The sequence below is a fragment of the Schistocerca nitens genome, chromosome 5 (assembly GCF_023898315.1).
Source record: "Schistocerca nitens isolate TAMUIC-IGC-003100 chromosome 5, iqSchNite1.1, whole genome shotgun sequence".
Taxonomy (NCBI): Eukaryota; Metazoa; Arthropoda; class Insecta; order Orthoptera; family Acrididae; genus Schistocerca; species Schistocerca nitens.
The window spans coordinates 97648586-97667684 of record NC_064618.1 but is presented as its reverse complement, the minus strand read 5'-3'; the positions used below and the strand labels follow the sequence as shown (position 1 = coordinate 97667684).

Below are 19099 nucleotides of genomic sequence, written 5' to 3'. Positions count from 1 at the left end.
TCATTCACCTTGCTTGCCAGACTGCAGGATTTTGGAGGAAGAGAGGAAAATCATGGAATATAAGACCCTGGACCGACTGACCTACACTGAGGCTAAAGGGAATTTTAGCACCTATATACAGTGGCTATGACCTCCCTCCTCACATGCGGCACCTACGAGAACAGCTGCTGCTCCAGCCCCCTTGATGTTGGGGGGGGGGGGGGCGCACTTTCCTCCCTGTTGCTCCCACAGCACCTACTGTGGAAGCACCACCACCCAACCATCGGGGATTTCGATCCCCACTTCTGAACCAGAGAAGCGTAAGGCTTCTTCGGCTCCTCTCGCTAGGAAGGGGTCCCTTGGGTCACTCCCTTGGCAGGTTTCTGCTAGTGGGAAAGATGATACCCGCCAGTGGCTGAAGAGCCCAAAAGCAGCTGGTTGTATGGCTTCACTCTCATCCTCCGTCCTGGAGACTGATTCAGTGAAATCCTCCTAGCCAGGGAAACCCAAGGAACATCACGAGAAATCGAAAAAGAAGTCTCCTAAGAACAAGGAACTTGAAGTGGCACCCACACCACCGCTACCTATAGGCAAAAAAGTTGGTGGCAGCAGGTGACCCTGAGGTGTAAACTGCCTCATTAAATGTTCCATGCCTTTCCAGTCTCATGATGTCGTCCTCCAGTAGAATTGCAGCAGTTTGTTCCACCACCTGACTGAGCTGTGGCACTGTTAAGCTTTACACCTGATATCTTCATTGCCCTCCAGGAAACCTGGTTCCTGGCAATGTGGACCCCTGCCCTCTGCGGCTATAAGGGATATTACTGAAACTGTAGTGACTGTAATAGTGTCAAGTGGAGTTTGCGTTTATGTTCTAAACTGTCTGTAGTGAAACTGTGCCCCTTCAAACCCCTCTTGAAGCTGTGGCTGTCAGAATATGGACGATGCAGGAAATAACTGTCTGCAATGTATATCTTCCTCCAGATGGTGCAGTACCCCTGAATGTATCAGCTGCACTGATTGATCAACTCCCTAAACCTTTCCTGCTTTTGGGAGATTTTAACGCCCACAACCCCTTGGGGCATGGCACTGTGCTTACTGGCCGAGGTAGAAATTTCTACTGCCTCAGATCGACCTCTGCTTCTTAAATACTGGGGCTGCCACGCATTTCAGTGTAGCTCATGGTAATTACTCGGCCATTGATTTTTCAATTTGCAGCCCAGGACTTCTCGTATCTATCCACTGGAGAGCACATGACGGCCTGTGTGGTAGTGACCACTTCCCCATCTTCCTGTCACTGCCCCAGCATCAGGCCCACAGACACCTACCCAGACGGACTATAAACAAGGTGGACTAGGAAACTTTCGTCTCTGCTGTCACCATTGACTCTCCCCCACATCGTAACATCGATGTGATGGTTGAGCAGGTGACTACCACACTCGTTTCTGCGGCAGAAAACGCTGTACCTCGCTCTTTAGGGTGCCCCCGACGAAAGATACTCACTCGGTTGTTGCAGGAAGTCGCTAAGGCAATTACAGAGCGTCAGCAAGTTCTATAGCGACATAAGCGACACCTTTCCTTAGAGCATCTGATAACCTGTAAGCCACACGTGCCTGTGTACGCCAGCTTCTAAAACCACGGAAACGGGAGTGTTGGGAGAGGTACATGTCGACCATTGGGTGCCGTACATCATCTTCCCAAGTCTGGACAAAGATCAGACTTCTTATTGGGTGCCACACCCCAACAGGTGTGCCTGGCATTACCATCAATGGCGTGCTATGTACCAATGCAAATGCGATTGCCCCGCACTATGCTTGAGCCTCTGTGTCAGAGAACTACCCCCCAGCCTTTTGCACCCTCAAACAGCGGATGGAAAGGAAAGCCGTCTCATTCACTACACGCCATAGTGAACCCTATAACTCCCCGGATCGGATCCACAGTCAGGTAATTAAGCAACTCTCGTCTGACTAGAAGCGCCATCTCCTTTGGTCTTCAACCGGATCTGGTGTGATGGCGTCTTTCCATCACAATGGCAGGAGAGCACCATTGTTGTGGTGTTCAAACCCGGTAAAAACCCACTTGATGTTGATAGCTATCGGCCCATCAGCCTCGCCAGCGTTCTTCGTAAGCTGCTGGAACGTATGGTGTGTCAGCAGTTGGGTTGGGTCATGGAGTCACGTGGCCTACTGGCTCCATGTCTGGGTGGCTTCTGCCATGGGCTCTACCACTGATAAAATTGTGTTCCTCGAGTCTGCCATCCGAACAGCCCTTTCCAGTTGGCAACACCTTGTTGCAGTCTTTTTTGATCTATGCAAAGTGTATGACACCATATCCTTGCCATATTATATGGGTGGGCTCGCAGAGGCCCGCTCCCGATTTTTATCCAGAATTTCCTGTCTCCCCATACTTTTCGTGTCCCATAGTTCCATCCATATCCATGAGAATGGGGTCCTGCAGGGCTCTGTATTGAGTTTATCGCTATTTTTAGTGGCCATTAATGGTCTAGCAGCAGCTGTGGGGCTGTCCGTCTCACCCTCTCTGTATGCAGATTACTTCGGTGTTTTGTACTGCTCCACCAGTACTGGTGTTTCTGAACGGTGCCCACAGGGAGCCATAGCCAAGGCGCAGCTATGGGCTCTCACCCATGGCTTCCAGCTTTCAGCCGCTAAGTCATGTATCATGCACTTCTGTATTTTTTATACTGTTCATCCGGAACCAGAACTTTTCCTTCATGATGATCCACTCACTTTAGTGGAGACATATCGAATTTTAGGACTGGTTTTCAGTGCCTGATTGACTTGGCTACCTCACCTTCGTCAGCTTAAGTGGAAGTGCTAGCAGCACCTCAATGCCTGCCGCTATCTGAGCAACACCAACTGGGTTGCAGATCGGTCTACTCTGCTGCTACTCTACAAAGCCCTTGTTCAATTCCACCTTGACTATGGGAGTGTGGTTTATGGTTCGGCGGCACCCTGAGTGTTGCATATACTCAACTCAGTGCACCACTGTGGCGTTCACGTAGCGTCGGGAGCTTTTAGAATGAGTCCAGTGACCAGTGTCCTGATGGAGGCCGGAGTCCCTCCATTGCAGATCCGACGTGCTCAACTGCTTGCCAGTTATGTAACACACGTTTCTAGTTCTCCTGTGCATCCGAATCGTCTCGTTTTCCACGCATGGCGGTTCATCTCCCGCATCAGCGGCCCAGGTCAGGGCTAACGATTGCGGTTTGCGTGCGATCCCTTCTGTCTGAACTGGAGTCCTTCCCTTAACCATCTCCCATCCATGTCTGTCCTCATAAACCTCCATGGTGTACACCTAGGCTGCAGATTCGTCTGGACCTTTCGCATGACCCTAAGGACTCAGTTAATCCTGGTGCTCTTGGCATAACAGTACACACAACAAACTGTGTGTCATTAAGGAGACTAAAAAGGTGTGGAAGTCTTTCATGTTGGCCTCTTGCAGGGAATCAGTTGTCCTTTGCCAGCTCCACATTGGCCATGCTTGGGCGACCCACAGTTACCTCCTGCGCCGTGAAGACCTGAGTGCGGTGCGGTGCCTGGTTGACAGTAGCCCATATTCTGGTGCACTTCCCACTTTGACTGTCCAGCGACGAGATCTTGGGTTACTGGACTCGTTGCTGCTAATTTTACCTGACAACGCCTCATTGGCTGATTTAGTTTTATGTTTTCTTTGTGAGGGTGGGTTTTATCATTTGATCTAAGTTTTAGTGCATGTCCTTTGTCCCTCTGTGCCTCTAGGGTGGAGGTTTTAATGTGTTGCAGAGTGGCTGGCTTCTCCATTTTTATTCTCATGGCCAGCCAGCCATGGTAATCTGGATTGTTTTAATCTCTTCATCCAGTTTCTTGCATTTCAGTGGTTTTCTTGTCCCCTTTTGTTCATTTACATGTTTGTTGCCCTTCACCGTTCTTGTGATTTTTCTGATTTTTCCTTTCATTTCGTTTTCAGTTGTCAGTCTCATTTATTTTATTCTCACACTTGTGGCATTGTTTTATGTGGAACAAGGGACTGATGACCTCGTAGTTTGGTCCCTTTCCCCCTCTTTTAATTCAACCAACCATGATTCTTAAGTGTTAGCTATGAGTAATTTATGCTCTGTGCAAAATTCTACCAGATGGCTTCCTCTTTCATTCCTTAACCTTCATTCCATATTCGCCTACTACTTTTCCTTCTCTTCCTTTTCCTACTATCGGAATTCCATTCCCCCATGACTATTAAATTTTTGCCTCCCTTCACTATCTGAATAATTTCTTTTATCTCATCATACATTTCTTCAGTCTCTTCATCTGCAGAGCTAGTTAGCATATAAACTTGTACTACTGAGGTAGGTGTGGGCTTCGTGTCTATCTTGGCTACAATAATGCGTTCACTGTGCTGTTCGTAGCACTCCTATTTGTTTAAAATTTATTATTAAACCTACTCCTGTATTTTACCTATTTGATTTTGTATTTTTAACCCTGTATTCACATGACCAGAAGTCTTGTTCCTCGTGCCACCGAACTTCACTAATTCCTGCAATATCCAAGTTTAATCTATCCATTTCCCTTTTTTAATTTTCTAACCTACCTACCCGATTAAGGGATCTGACATTCCACATTCCAAAACGTAGAACGGCAGTTTCCTTCCTCTGTATAATGACGTCCTCCCCTGCCCGGAGATCCGAATAGAGGGACTATTTTACCTCCGGAATATTTTACCCAAGAGGACGCCATCATCATTTAACCATACAGTAAAGCTGTATGCCCTCGGGAAACATTATGGCAGTAGTTTCCCCTTACTTTCAGTATGAAGAGAGAAATTATCTCTCCATGCTGTATTTTTCAATATTGAAAGAAAACCAGTGTGGAAAGAAGCCATATAGTGAATATGGACAAAACTCCTCTGGTATTTGATATGCCAAGTAACAGAGCAGTTCCCATGAAAGGTGCTAAAATTGTAACTATAAAAACAAAGTGGGCATGAAAAAATGCACTACACTGTTGTCCTTTCGTGTTGTGCTGACAGTACTACACTTGATCTAGTGATCTTTTCAAGGGCAAAGCAATGCCAGAATTTTCTGAAATACAGCCAGGTGTTGTTGCTCACATAGATCACAAGGATTGGAGGGAAGAGGCTGGTATGAAATTATGGATTAATAATGTGTGGGAGAGGAGGAGAGGTGAGTAGCAATCCATCCTTTTCATAGTATTGCATTATTCCAGCCTGGATTTTCCATTGTTTGATTTCATAAAGAAATTTGTCATACAAATTTCTCTGTACTTGTTAGCCAAACTCCACATTTGGTGGTATACTGTAGGTGTAACCTAAAAATGTTGTGCATTTCTTGTGTGAAGTATTGTAAAGTGTGCTTGAATTGAATGGGAGATAATCTTGTTTTAACTATACATTACGCATGATTATTTGTTGCTTATATGTGCTAAAGTATGTAAATGTGAAGAAGTATAGAAATAAACTGTCCAAACTTCATTGACGTACAGATTTGTTTTACATAAGCATTATACCCTGCCATAACAGGGAATGGGACTGTTGGCCTTCTGTTCGTTGACACTACGAAATTCCTGCGGCTCATGCTCAATAGGAAACTCTTGGTCCTCCCATGTCTCTTACCTGTCTTCAACCACCCTCCTCCGTTTGTACCGGTCCCTTGTCCATTCAAAACTTGACTGTGGATGCTTTGTTTATGCATCTGCACACCCATCCCTTTTGTGCCATCTCAACACTGTCCATCATCATGGCATGTGTTTGGCCAGGGGCACCTTTTACATCAGCCCAGTTGAGAGTCTGTATGCTGAAGCTGCAGAACTACCACTGTCCTACTGCCATGACTTTCTCCTCAGCAAGTATGCATGCCGTTTTTCTGCCATGCGTGGCCACTCCTACTATGTCTCCTTCTTTGATGATGATTCCTTAGATCGTCAGTGTGGGGCTCGTCCCTCTTCTCTTTTACCTCCTAGAGTCCGCTTTTGCCACTTGCTACTTTGGCTTAACTTCAAGCTACCTGCAGCTTTCCCAGTGGATGTGAACCCTTCACCACCTTGGCTTCATGAAGCAGCACATGTGAACCTTGGCCTTCATTCACTTCCTAAGGACACTACTCCAGTCTCGGTCTATCTCTTTCAGCTTTACAACCTTCGCATTGAACTTAGCGATAGCACCTTTGTATACACTGATGGCTCTTGGACTGACCATGGGGTCGGGTGTTCCTTCATCATTGGCACCCATGTCTTTCGATATCGGCTTCCGGCACACTCCTCAGTATTTACAGCCGAGCTTTTCGCCTTGTATTAGGCCACGGAGTACATCTGGTGACACAGCCTTTCCAATTGTGTCCTCTGCTCCATGTGCTGTACACTGCTCATCCCTTACTGCAGCAGGTCCAGGAAAATTGTCACTTGCTCACTTGTAGTGGAGCCAATGTCATGTTTCTGTGGGTCCCTGGTCATGTCGGTCTGCCAGGAAACGAGGTTGCTGACGCTGCTGCCAAGGCTGCAGTCCTCGTACCTCAGCTCGCGAGTACCTCTATTCCCTCCTGTGATCTCTGCATTGCAGTCTGTCAGGGGGTGGTGTCCCTTAGGCATCGCCAATGACCCTCCCTTCACAGGAATAAGCTTCAGCTTATTAAGCCTCTCCCGGCACCTTTGATGACCGACCACCTCTTGGCCCTCCCGCCGGGAGGAGATGATTTTAACTCGGCTGCATATTGGGCACTGCCTTTTTAGCCATCACCATTTGCTCAGTGGTGCTGCCCCACCACTTTGTATGTATTGCTCCCAAATTTTAACTGTCCACCACTTCCTGCAGGAATGCCCTTTTTTTACTTTCCAGCTTGGGTTTGCTAACTGATTTATGAGCTGTTTTAGCGAATGAGGCGCAGGCTGTTGACCGCGTTTTACTTTTTATCCGCCGAAGCAATATGGTGAAGGCCATTCAATTTTTAGTTTTGGATCTCCATTTTTGTATGGTTTTTTTAGCCCTTTTTCCACATGCCATGTTTAGCTGCCTCCTATTCTGTCCATTGGTACTGACATGTAGTCGTTTCTCTTGTCTCTGTGTTTGTGTTCTATAGTTTTGACTTGGGTGCCCTAATAGGGGAAAGAAGGGAACCAGTTGAAGAATGCAGTGTTCACAATAACGTTACAGAATTTTACTGTGGTCATTCTTCTGTTGGTGATGAATTTTGTGAAGGTTATCCTAAAATGAGTTGTTACTCCAAAAACTATTGACACTATTTTTGGGATAAGATGACTGGCATATGACTTAGTGTGAGGTGAAAGCTTTGTTAGGTATAGGAAAAGTTGAAGTACATTGTTTTGTGGGAACATTTGGTTGTGAAAAAGATCTATTCCCACACAGGATTTTGCACAATATGGCCAGAGCTCAAATACAGTTTTGTACCAATTGGCACATTTGGCTTTCATCGTTAAAATGTTTAAAATTCTCTCTCTTTCAAAAAAAGTACTACGGAACTTATTGTTGAAGTATGCTGTCATTGCTTAGTTACCATGTAGTCTGCAATGGATCTTTCACTCTGCGGCAGTGTGCACACAGTTGCTGAAACTTCCTGATGTATTAAAATTGTGGCTGGTAGGTTTGTTCGGCTGGTGCGTTTGTTCCTGGAGGGCTAGTACCATAATGGTGCGCAGGAGAGCTTCTGTGAAGTTTGTAAGGTAGGGGAGGACTCCTGTCAGAATTGAAGCTGTTACGGTGGATCATAATTCGTGCTGAGATAGCTGTCTGTAACAGCATTTCTCCGAAAGGTGAAGCTACAGGCTTAGTTTCCTGTCTGCCACATGGTTTTAATCGTATGAGTTGTTTCAAACTCCTAGTATTCTAATCACTCATGTGTTTCTCCTTCCTTCAATAAATGCGCATGTACTGTTTTATAATCTCTCTCCATATTGATGTAGATGTAGATGACGTACTTACTATAAACGGAGTAAATAAGTTTCTACAATAATGTTGGAGGCTGAAGAAAGGGATTAAAATTTGTGCCGCAGCCGGGACTCGAACCCCAGTCTTCTTACTTGCTAGGCAGAAATGCTGACTGCTACACCACCACAGCATTATGGTCAACATTGCTGCACAAACTACTCAAGTTGAGTGCCCTCCCCAACACAAACTTCAGTTCATATCTACCGTTTATTTCCCTCTTAAATTGTCACTATTACCTAGTAAACAAGAAGACCCAGGTTCGAGTTGCGGCCGTGGCACAAATTTTAATTCATTTCTTCAGCTTCCAACATTATTATAGATAAAGATGAGAATTAAATGTCTCTCGGAAATTTAATCATAAATCAGTTTAAGCTGAAGTGCAAATGATTTTGATATATGAGGTGTCTGTTCTTTTGAACATGTCTGAAAGAACACACACCATTTTGATCCAGCAGCCACTACGAATTGAGATACAAAGGAATTACAGATATTGGCTACTGGTGAGTATTGATTCAAATCAGTGGGCAAATTAAAAATTTGTGCTGCACTGAGGTTCGAACCCAGGTCTCCTGCTTACTAGACTACATTAGTAGTGTGTGGATAAGTTGAGAATTTGGGTGTGACAGGAGACATGCTAGGGTGGTCCGTGCACTAGCAATGACCACAGAGTTCGGATAGTGCAGTGGTCAATGTGTCTGCCTAGCGAGCAGGAGACCAGGGTTTGAATCCTGGTCTGGCACAAATTTTGAACTTCCCCATTAATTTAAATTTGTGCCAACTTGCAGCCAATGTCTGTAATTCCTTTGTGAATAATTGACTTTGAATCAGGGTTGGTCAGTCTGCTCCAGTTTTGGCAGTACATTTACACTCCTCTTGCTACAACGTATCACTGATAGAATCTTTCCGGATTTCATTGTGTGATTGGAAAAACAGACAGACAGACAGACAGACAGACAGACAGAGAGAGAGAGAGAGAGAGAGAGAGAGAGAGAGAGAGAGAGAAATGCTTAAGTATTCTTCTCTTACATTAATACTGTCTTGGTAGTGATAAGATCAAAAAAAAGTGTGTGGGCCATTGCAATGACAAGACAGGAGAAAAAGAAAAATAATCAGAGACATAACATTGAGTATAAATGTGAAAGTAACAGGAACTGCATATGAGATACAGTGAATTGAATAGATACTTCTCAGAAATGACACAGAATCTTTAATGTTTCAGTATGCACTGTGTGCACTCTTTTCCCTCTCCAATAAAAGCAACAGAAATAGAAAATATTATAAGAATATGTATGTATGCCTCTTATTGTTTTTATAAAAGATGAAAAACCACAGAAAGGTATAGGCCAGTTGTACTGTTATGTGCCTGGTCAAAGTATTTGAAAATATTGCTACAATTTGGCTGGGTAACATTTTCAATTTGAACAGTATTCCATGAAATACATTCGCAGTTGTGAATATGAATAACTTACTTACTGGTAGGCGCTACAGTCCTTGTAGAAACTTGGCCTGCTTTGTTACCTGCGCCCTTTCTTCTGTAAATCAATTTCCTTTTCCAAGTCGTGACTCTCATTGCTTTGAAATCATCCTCCATTTCTTCAAGCTCCCTTTAGTGGATCTACGTCTTCTTCTCCCTTAGAGCTTTCTTATAATGATTTCGTAATGCTTAGTTTCTGGCATTCTCTGTACATGTCCGGCCCAACTTATTCTTCTTTGCTTGAGTATATTCTGATGAGAAACAAAGATATGAAAGCTTGAATACAATGTTCAATAATTTACATTTCAGATCCTAGCTGCAAAAGGAGATACAACAGCAGCGTTATCAGTCTTGCGAAATGCAAGTCAGTTGGAACCTGAATCAAAGGTGATAAAGCAGGAAGTGCAGCGCCTTTTGGATGTAATTAAACGTGACACAAAGCAAGAGAAAAGCCTCTATAAGAAAATGTTGGGGCAGAATAAGAGTACAGAAAAGACTGCAAGAGGATCGAGGGTAAGTTTCTTAGAAATCACCTTTCAGTCCTAATTCAACAAACTGTATCGATTGTTTTCCTTTATCAGGCAGCAGGTATTTACTATTAGTAAGTTGTGCACTGCTGAGACAGTGATGGATGTGACTCCCCGTAGTGGTGAAGAAGATAAACGTCTATCTGATAATTTATTGCCATACCTTATCACTGGAAAATGTAAGTCCAAAATTTGCTGTGACAAAACAGAAAATAGTAATGGTATGTATACCAGTGGACAAGGAACTCACTAGCTGTTGACAATGTCATTGTTGTTTTCCATTAAAATTGATTTCTGGATTCTAATTGAGGCACTTTAGACTTCATGTTGGATCAAATTTTGCAGTTACTGCTTGACTCTTGTTGGTTTCTGCACAGTGGGATTGTTTCCTAGTCAGTACTTTAATTTGAAGTCAAAAAGCTCATGATTAGAGCTCAGAAGTAAATTGTAATAGAAAAAAATGCATGCATTGCCAACTGTGATTGTCCTGTCAAACAAACACAATCCAGTCTTAGATATAGTAGCGACATTACGAAGAACAGAAATCTATGAAACATATGCTACCTATCAGGCTGGATTGCATTGTGTGTGTACGCCAGTCTTATGCTGCCGCTACAGCTTTTCTGGCACCATCAACTCAGACAACCCCAGTCACCTCTGATCTGGAAGACTACACCCCCCCCCCCCCCCCCCCCCAACCGTCGGGGGCGTCCTTCCCCACTTCTAAGCCAGAGTAGTGCAAGTCGTCTTTGGCTTCTCTCGCTAGGAAGGGGTCCCTTGGGTCTCTCCCTTCGCAGGTTTCTGTTTGTGTGAAAAATGACACCCGCCAGTGGCTGAAGAGCCCAAAAGCAGCTGGTTGTAGTGCTTCACGCTCGTCCTCAGTCCCAGACTGAACTAGGGAAACCCAAGGAGCACAAGAGAAATCCAAAAAGAAAACCCCTAAGACCAAGGAAATTGCAGTGGCACCCACACCACCACTACCAACAAGCTGTATATCTGAGGATGGGGTGGAGTGTTTGGCGTCTGCTGAGGACCTGGAGATTCTGGTGTCTGTCGAGGACCTAAATCTTGCCAGACCATCACACACAGTGGACATAGACTGCTCAGGCAATAAGTCGGTGGCAGCAGGTGACTCTGAGTCATAAACTACCTCATTGAATGTTCCATGCCTTCCCAGTCTCACTATGACGTCATCCTCCAGTAGAATTGCGGTGGTTTTTTCCACTGCCTGCATGATTTACGGCGACTGTTAAACCTGACCTGATATCTTCATTGCTCTCCAGGATCTCCAGGAAACCTGGTTCCCGGCAATGCGGACCCCTGCCCTCTGCGGCTATAAGGGATATTACTGGAACCATAACGACTGTAATCGAGTGTCAGTTGGAGTTTGCGTTTATGTTCGAAACTGTCATAGTGAAACTGTGCCCCTTCAAACCCCTCTTGAAGCTGTGGCTGTCAGAAAGTGGATGACTCAGAAATATGTCTGCTATGTATATCTTCCTCCAGATGGTGCAGTACCCCTGACTGTATTAGCTGCACTGATTGATCAAGTCCCTAAACCTTTCTTACTTTGGGAGATTTTAACACCCATAACCCCTTGTGGGGTGGTACTGTTACTGGTCGATGTAGAGATGTCGAAACTTTACTGTCTCAGTTCGACCTCTACCTCATAAAAATTGGGGCTGCCACGCATTTCAGTGTGGCTCGTTGTAGTTACTTGGCCATTGATTTTTCAGTTCACATCCCAGGACTTCTCCCATCTATCCACTGGAGAGCACATGACAACTTGTGTGGTAGTGACCACATCCCCCATCTTCCTGTCACTGACCCAGTGTCAGGCCCAAGGATGCCTACCCAGATGGGCTTTAAACAGTGCGGACTGGGAAACTTCAACCTCTGCTGTCGGCATTGAATCTCCCCCACACGGTAACATTGGTGTGATGGTTGAGCAGGTGATTAGAACGGTTGTTTCTGTGGCAGAAAGCGCGATCCCTCCCTCTTTAAGGTGCCTGAGGTGTAAAGGCAGTCCAGTGGTGGTTGCCGGAAGTCACTGAAGCAATTACCAAACGACAGAAGCAGGAGTGTTGAGAGAGATACGTCTCAGCCATTGGGTGCCATACGTCGCCATCCCAAGTCTGAGCAAAGATCAAACATTTTTTTGGTACCACACCTTAGCACATGTTCCTGGTGTTACCATAAATGGCATGTTACCTACCGATGCAAATGCGATTGCCGAGCACTTTGGTGAGCACTTCGCTCGAGCCTCTGTGTCGGAGAATTACCCCCAGCCTTTCGCACTCTCAAACGGTGGCTGGAAGGGAATGTCCTCTCATTCACTACATGCCACAATGAATCATATAACACCCCATTTACAGTGTGGGAGCTCCTCAGTGTCCTTGCACATTGCCCCCACACAGCTCCTGGGCGTGATCGGATCCAGAGCCAGATGATTAAACAGCTTTCATCTGACTACAAGTGACATCTCCTCTTTGTCTTCAACCAGATCTGGTGCAATGGCATCTTTCCATTGAAATGATGGAAGAGCTGCATCATTCCGGTGCTCAAACCCTGTAAAAACCTGTTTGATGTGGATAGCTATCGGCCCATCAGCCTCACCAACATTCTTTGTAAGCTGCTGGAACGTATGGTATGTCGATGGTTGGGTTGGGTCGGGTCCAGGAGTCACGTGGCCTACTGGTTCCATGTTAGGGCGGCTTCTGCCAGGGTTGCTCTACCACTGACAAGAATCTGTCCCTCAAGTCTGCCATCTGAACAGCCTTTTCCAGACAGCAACACCTGGTTGCCATCTTTTTTGACTTACGTCAAACATACAACATGACCTGACGACATCATAACCTTGCCACATTGTATGAGTAGGGTCTCTGTGGCCCGCTCCCAATTTTTATCCAAAACTTTGTCACTTTGTACTTTCCATGTCCAAGTTGGTGCCTCCCATAGTTTCATCCATATCCAGGAGAATGGAGTCCCGCAGGACTCTGTATCGAGTCTCTCTCTATTTTTACTGTCCATTAACGATCTAGCAGAAGCTGTCAAGCCCTCCGTCTCACCTTCTCTGTATGCAGACGACTTCTGCATTTCGTACTGCTGCTCCAGTAGTGGTGTTGCATAGTGTCGCCTACAGGGAGCCACCCACAAGGCACAGTCATGGGCTCTAGCCTACGTCTTTTAGTTTTCAGCTGCAAAGTCGTGTGTCGTGCACTTCTGTCGGTGTCGTACTGTTCATCCGGACCCAGAACTGTACCTATAGATTCTTAGGACTGGTTTTCGACTCTTGATTGACTTGGCTACCTCAACTTCATCAGCTTACGTAGAAGTGCTGGCAGTACCTCAATTCCCTCCGTTGCCTGAGCAACACCAGCTGGGGTGCCGATCGCTCTGCGCTGCTGCGTCTCTACAGAGCCCTTGTCCAATCCCGAATTGGCTATGGGAGTGTGGGCTACGGTTTGGCAGCACCCTCATTGTTGCATTTACTCAACCCTGTGCACTGGGGGGTTCAACTAACGACAGGAGCTTTTAGGACGAGTCTGGTGACTAGCATACTGGTGGAGGCTTGGGTCCCTCCATTGCAGATCAGACATGCACAATTGCTCCCCAGTTACGTTACACACATTCGTAGTTGTCCTGAGCATCCGAATTATCGTCTCGTTTTCCCGCCTGCGGCAGTCCAACTCCCGCATCGGCGGCCCAGGTTGGGGCTAATGATTTGTGTTTGGTCCCTTCTCTCAGAACTGGAGTCCTTCCCTTTACCACCTTTACTTGTGGTCAGATCACGTACGCCTCCAGGGTGTACGCCTCGGCCACAGATTCGTCTGGACCTTTCATGTGGCCCTAAGTACTCCGTTAACCGTGCAGCTCTTCGCTGTCCCCCCCCTGCGGGTTCGGGGGTTAGAATAGGCCCGCGGTATTCCTGCCTGTCGTAAGAGGCGACTAAAAGAAGTCTCAAATGTTTCGGCCTTCTGTGATGGTCCCCTCTCGGGTTTGACCTCCATCTTTCTAAATTATTCCGAAGAGCAAGCCAATTGGGGAAGGGCGCCTTACATGGTGCACTGTATCCGTCGTGTATTGAGACCTTTAGCCGGCTTTTTCGTCGTTGCAATGGTGTCCCGCTCGTTTTCCATCTCTTGGGCTAGGATACGTCCCTGGGTGCGATTACCACGCTGCACTCTGCAGTGTTGCTTTTAACTGCGACGACGACCTTGGACGTTTTTGCACCTAAGATCCAGCACGGTAGCCAGTCCGTTGTGGTGGGGCCTCCATGTACCCTGTTGGTTGTAGCCCCCTGACAACACAGGGATCGCTCTACTGATGCCTGCACCGTTAACTCCCAACGTATGCCAAGGAGTAGATGCCCATCTCCCTGGGGCATCAGGACTCCCGGCAATGGCCATCCTGCCAGGTGGCTATTGCTGCGGCTGGGTGGCGCCCGTGGGGAGGGCCCTTGGTCAGAGTAGGTGGCATCAGGGCGGATGACCCCCAATGAAGCGTGGTACATCATCTCTCGCTGGCGGCCAGCCACCAGCAGTCTCTAAGCGTTCGAGGGCTCATTTTAAAGCTAACGTTTGACCCCAAATCATTCCCATCCCTGGCCACTCCATGGGAGGAACGAAAGGCAATGAATGACAGTGACTTGTATTCGCCCAGGTATCTCGTCTGTACCAGAGCTGATGGTGACTCGTTTCTATCCGTGAAGCCTCAGTTCTTTGTAGAGCATTTAGAGGACAAGTTTGGGGAGGTGGAGGGCTTGTCCAAAATGCGCTCTGGGTCAGTTTTGATAAAAACGGCATCCTCTGCCCAGTCACGCAGGTTACTTGCTTGTGACGAGTTGGGGGATGTTCACGTTACCATCACCCCACATAAGAGTTTAAATATGGTCCAGGGTGTTATTTTCCATAGGGACCTCCTTTTGCAGTCTGATGACGAGCTGCGCGCCAATTTAGAGCGCCGAGGTGTACATTTCGTCCGGCGTGTTCATCGGGGTCCGAGGGACAATCAGGTAGCTACCGGTGTCTTCATCTTGGCCTTCGAAGGTGATACCTTACCAGAGAAGGTCAAGGTGATGGTCTACCGGTGTGACGTCAAACCCTATATCCCTCCCCCGATGCGGTGCTTTAAGTGCTGGAAGTTCGGTCACATGTCCTCTCGCTGTACTTCTAGCCTCACATGTCGAGATTGTGGATGCCCATCTCATCCCGACACTCCATGTGCTCCGTCTCCCATCTGTGTCAACTGTGGAGAGCCTCATTCCCCTTGCTTGCCGGACTGCAGTATCTTACAGAAAGAACGCAAAATCATGGAATATAAGACCCTGGACCGACTGACTTACACTGAGGCTAAGCGGAAATTTGAACAGCTACATCCCGTGCGCATGATGTCATCTTATGCCTCTACTGTCACTCCTGCTCCAGCTCCTTCAGCTGCAAGATATACAGTCAGCTCTCAGAGTCAGAGGACCTCACCTGCCCCCTTGATGATGGGGGCCCCTTCTCTCGCTGTTGCTCCCACACCATCTACCTCGGGAGCAGCACCCACTAAACCACCGGGGACACCAGTCCCCACTTCTAAGCCAGAGAAGCGTAAGTCTTCTTCGGCTTCTCTCGCTCGGAAGGGATCCCGTGGGTCACTCCCTTCCCAGGTTCCTACCAGCGGCACAGCAGACACCAACCAGTGGCTGAAGAAGCCACAGGTCGCTGGTCGACGGGCTTCGCGATCCTCTTCGGTCCCTGAGACTGACTCCGATAAGCCCTCTCAACAACGGCAACCAAAGGAACAGCGAGAGAAAACGACTTTGAAGACCCGTAAGTCCAAGACACCTGCGGTGGCACCTACTCCACCGCTACCTAAAAGCTCTGCGTCTGAGGATGAGGTGGAGATCCTTGCGTCCGCTGAGGACCTCGATCTCACCGATCCCTCAGACGCAATGGATAGCACTTGCACGGGTGCTCCATCGGAGGCAGCAGGTGACCCAGCGGCGTAATCTGCCTTCCCAGTCCCGTCACGCCTTTCTCTGCAATGGACAATACCATCCTCCAGTGGAACTGCAGCGGTTTCTTCCACCATCTAGCTGAACTCCGCCAACTTATCAGCCTTCACCCTTTCTTCTGCATTGCTCTTCAGGAAACTTGGTTTCCAGCAATGCGAACCCCCGCCCTCTGGCTATCGGGGTTATTATAAGAACCGGGCAGCATATGAAAGGGTGTCTGGTGGCGTCTGCCTCTATGTCCTTCACACTCTGCACAGCGAGTCTGTCCCTCTCCAAACACCTTTAGAGGCTGTCGCTGTTCGGGTGTGGACGCCACAGGCTGTTACCGTCTGCAGTCTTTACCTTCCACCGGATGGTGCTGTCTCGCAGCATGTCCTGGCTGCGCTGATAGCCCAATTGCCGCCACCTTTCTTGCTATTGGACGACTTCAACACCCATAACCCTCTGTGGGGTGGGTCAGTGGCAACAGGTCGAGGCGCCACCGTTGAGCATTTATTGTCGCAGCTCGATCTCTCGATTTTAAATGATGGTGCCTTCACACACTTCAGTGTGGCACATGGCACATACTCCGCCATTGACCTTTCAATCTGTAGCCCTAGCCTTTTACCGTCTGTCCAATGGAGTGTGCATGACGACCTGTGTGGTAGTGACCACTTTCCGATCTTTCTGTCACTACCACGGCGTCACTCTTTTGGGCGCCCTAGCAGATGGGTTATGAATAAGGCTGACGGGGACTTGTTCTCCTCCACTGCCGCTATTGAGCCTCTCTCTAATGATGACATTGATGCGGTGGTTCAATCGGTCACAACCGGCATCGTTACTGCCGCCGAATCTGCCATTCCCCGGTCCTCTGGGTCCCCTCGGCGGCGGACTGTGCCTTGGTGGTCGCCTGAGATCGCTGCAGCGATTAAAGATCGCCGGCGGGCGCTACAGCGTCACAAGCGACATCCCTGCATTGAACACCTCATCACCTTCAAACGGCTGCGTGCGCGGGCCCGCCGCCTTATCCGCCAGAGCAAGCAGGAGTGCTGGGAGCGGTATGTGTCCACCATTGGCCTCCATGTCTCTCTATCGCAGGTCTGGGCCAAGATCCGACGCCTCTATGGCTATCGGACCCCTGTCAGCGTCCCTGCGCTCTCACTGAATGGAGCAGTTTGTACAGACTCTGGTTCAATTGCCAACAGCTTGGCAGAGCATTTTACTCTTAGTTCCGCTTCTTCCAATTCCCCACTGGCCTTCCGCTCCATTAAAGAGCGGATGGAATGTCGGAGCCTTTCGTTTCGCACCCACCACCCAGAATCTTACAATGCTCCAATCAGTAAGTGGGAATTTCGCAGTGCCCTAGCTGCTTGCCCTGATACCGTTCCTGGGCCAGATGGCATCCACTGTCAGATGCTGAAACACCTTTCAGTGGACTGCCAGCGGCGCCTCCTCGATCTTTACAACCGTCTTTGGGTCGAGGGGGAGTTTCCGTCGCAATGGCGGGAAAGCATTGTCATCCCCGTTTTGAAACCTGGAAAGAACCCTCTGGAGGTGGACAGCTACCGTCCCATTAGCCTCACCAACGTTCTTTGCAAGTTGCTTGAACGGATGGTGAGCCGGCGCTTGAATTGGGTACTGGAGTCTCGGGGCCTTCTGGCTCCGTCTCAGGGTGGGTTCCGTAAAGGCCGCTCCGCAACCGACAATCTGGTGAGCCTGGAGTCTGCCATCTGTACTGCCTTTGCCCGCCGTCAGCACCTGGTCACTGTCTTTTTCGACATGCGGAAGGCGTACGATACAACATGGCGTCATCACATCCTTTCTACGCTTCATGGATGGGGTCTTCGGGGTCCTCTGCCGCTTTTTATCCGCAATTTTCTGTCGTATAGTACCTTCTGCGTGCAAGTCGCGGCCTCATATAGTTCCTCCCATGTCCAGAAGAACGGTGTGCCACAGGGTTCTGTTTTAAGTGTCTGCCTGTTTTTAATAGCCATTAACGGGCTCGCTGCGGCCGTGGGCAATTCTGTCTCCGCTTCCCTGTATGCTGACGACTTCTGCCTTTACTATAGCTCTATTGGCATTGCAGCTGCTGAATGTCAGCTACAGGTTGCAATCCACAAGGCGCAGTCTTGGGCTGTAGCGCGTGGTTTTCAGTTTTCGGCTGCCAAGACCCGCGTTATGCATTTCTGCCGGCGCCGAACGGTCCATCCTGCACCGCGGCTTTATCTTGACGGCGAACTTCTTGCTGTGGTGGAGACCCACAGGTTTTTGGGTGTACTTTTTGATGCCCGGTTGACTTGGCTGCCTCATATTCAGCAGCTTAAACAGGCGTGTTGGCGGCATCTCAATGCTCTGCGATGCTTGAGCCACACCAGCTGGGGCGCCGACCGATCTACCTTGTTACGGCTCTACCAGGCATTAATCCAGTCCCGTCTGGATTATGGGAGCCTGGCTTATGGCTCCGCTTCCCCATCTGCGTTGCGGGTACTGGACCCAATACTACACAGCGGGATACGACTTGCCACTGGTGCCTTCCGCACCAGCCCTGTGGACAGCGTACTAGTGGAGGCAGGTGTCCTTCCCTGCGGTTACGGCGCCAACGTTTGCTGGCCGCTTATGCTGCCCATGTTTTTAGCTTGCCCGGGCATCCAAACTATCGTCTCCTGTTCCCGCAATCTGTCGTCCATCTGCCAGAACGTCGGCCCCGGTCTGGTTGTACGATCGCGGTCCGTGTCAAAGAGCTTCTCTCCGGGCTTAGGGTTTTCACTGTTCCACCTCCTTTCCGGGCCACTTTGCGTACTCCCCCATGGTGTGTTCCTCGCCCTTGCCTTCGGCTCGACTTGGCACTGGACCCGAAGGACTCCGTCCCTCCAGATGCCTTCTGCCGCCGCTTTTATTCCATCCTGGCCACGTATCAGGGCTCTGGCATTGTTTACACTGACGGTTCGATGGTTGCTGGTCGTGTCGGGTATGCGCTAACTGTAGGGGACCATTCCGAACAACGTTCCTTGCAGGATGGCTGCAGCGTTAACACTGCTGAGCTGGTTGCCATCTTTCGTGCCCTAGAGTATATCCGCTCCTGCTCAGGTGAGTCCTTCGTTATCTGTAGCGATTCCCTGAGCGGTTTACGAGCTCTCGACCAGTGTTTCCCTCGTTCATCGTCTGGTGATGGCTATCCATGAGTCCCTGCAT

General features: G+C 48.3%; 1 protein-coding gene across 2 annotated transcripts in view; it reads left to right on the top strand.

Annotated features, from left to right (window-relative positions):
* Positions 1-19099, top strand: part of LOC126259864 (uncharacterized) — an 81604-nt gene that overhangs the window by 39073 nt on the left and 23432 nt on the right. For both annotated transcript variants that reach the window (XM_049956922.1, XM_049956923.1), the window contains exon 7: positions 9710-9913. In XM_049956922.1, coding sequence (XP_049812879.1) covers positions 9710-9913 — 204 coding nt within the window. The remainder of the gene's footprint in view (positions 1-9709; positions 9914-19099) is intronic.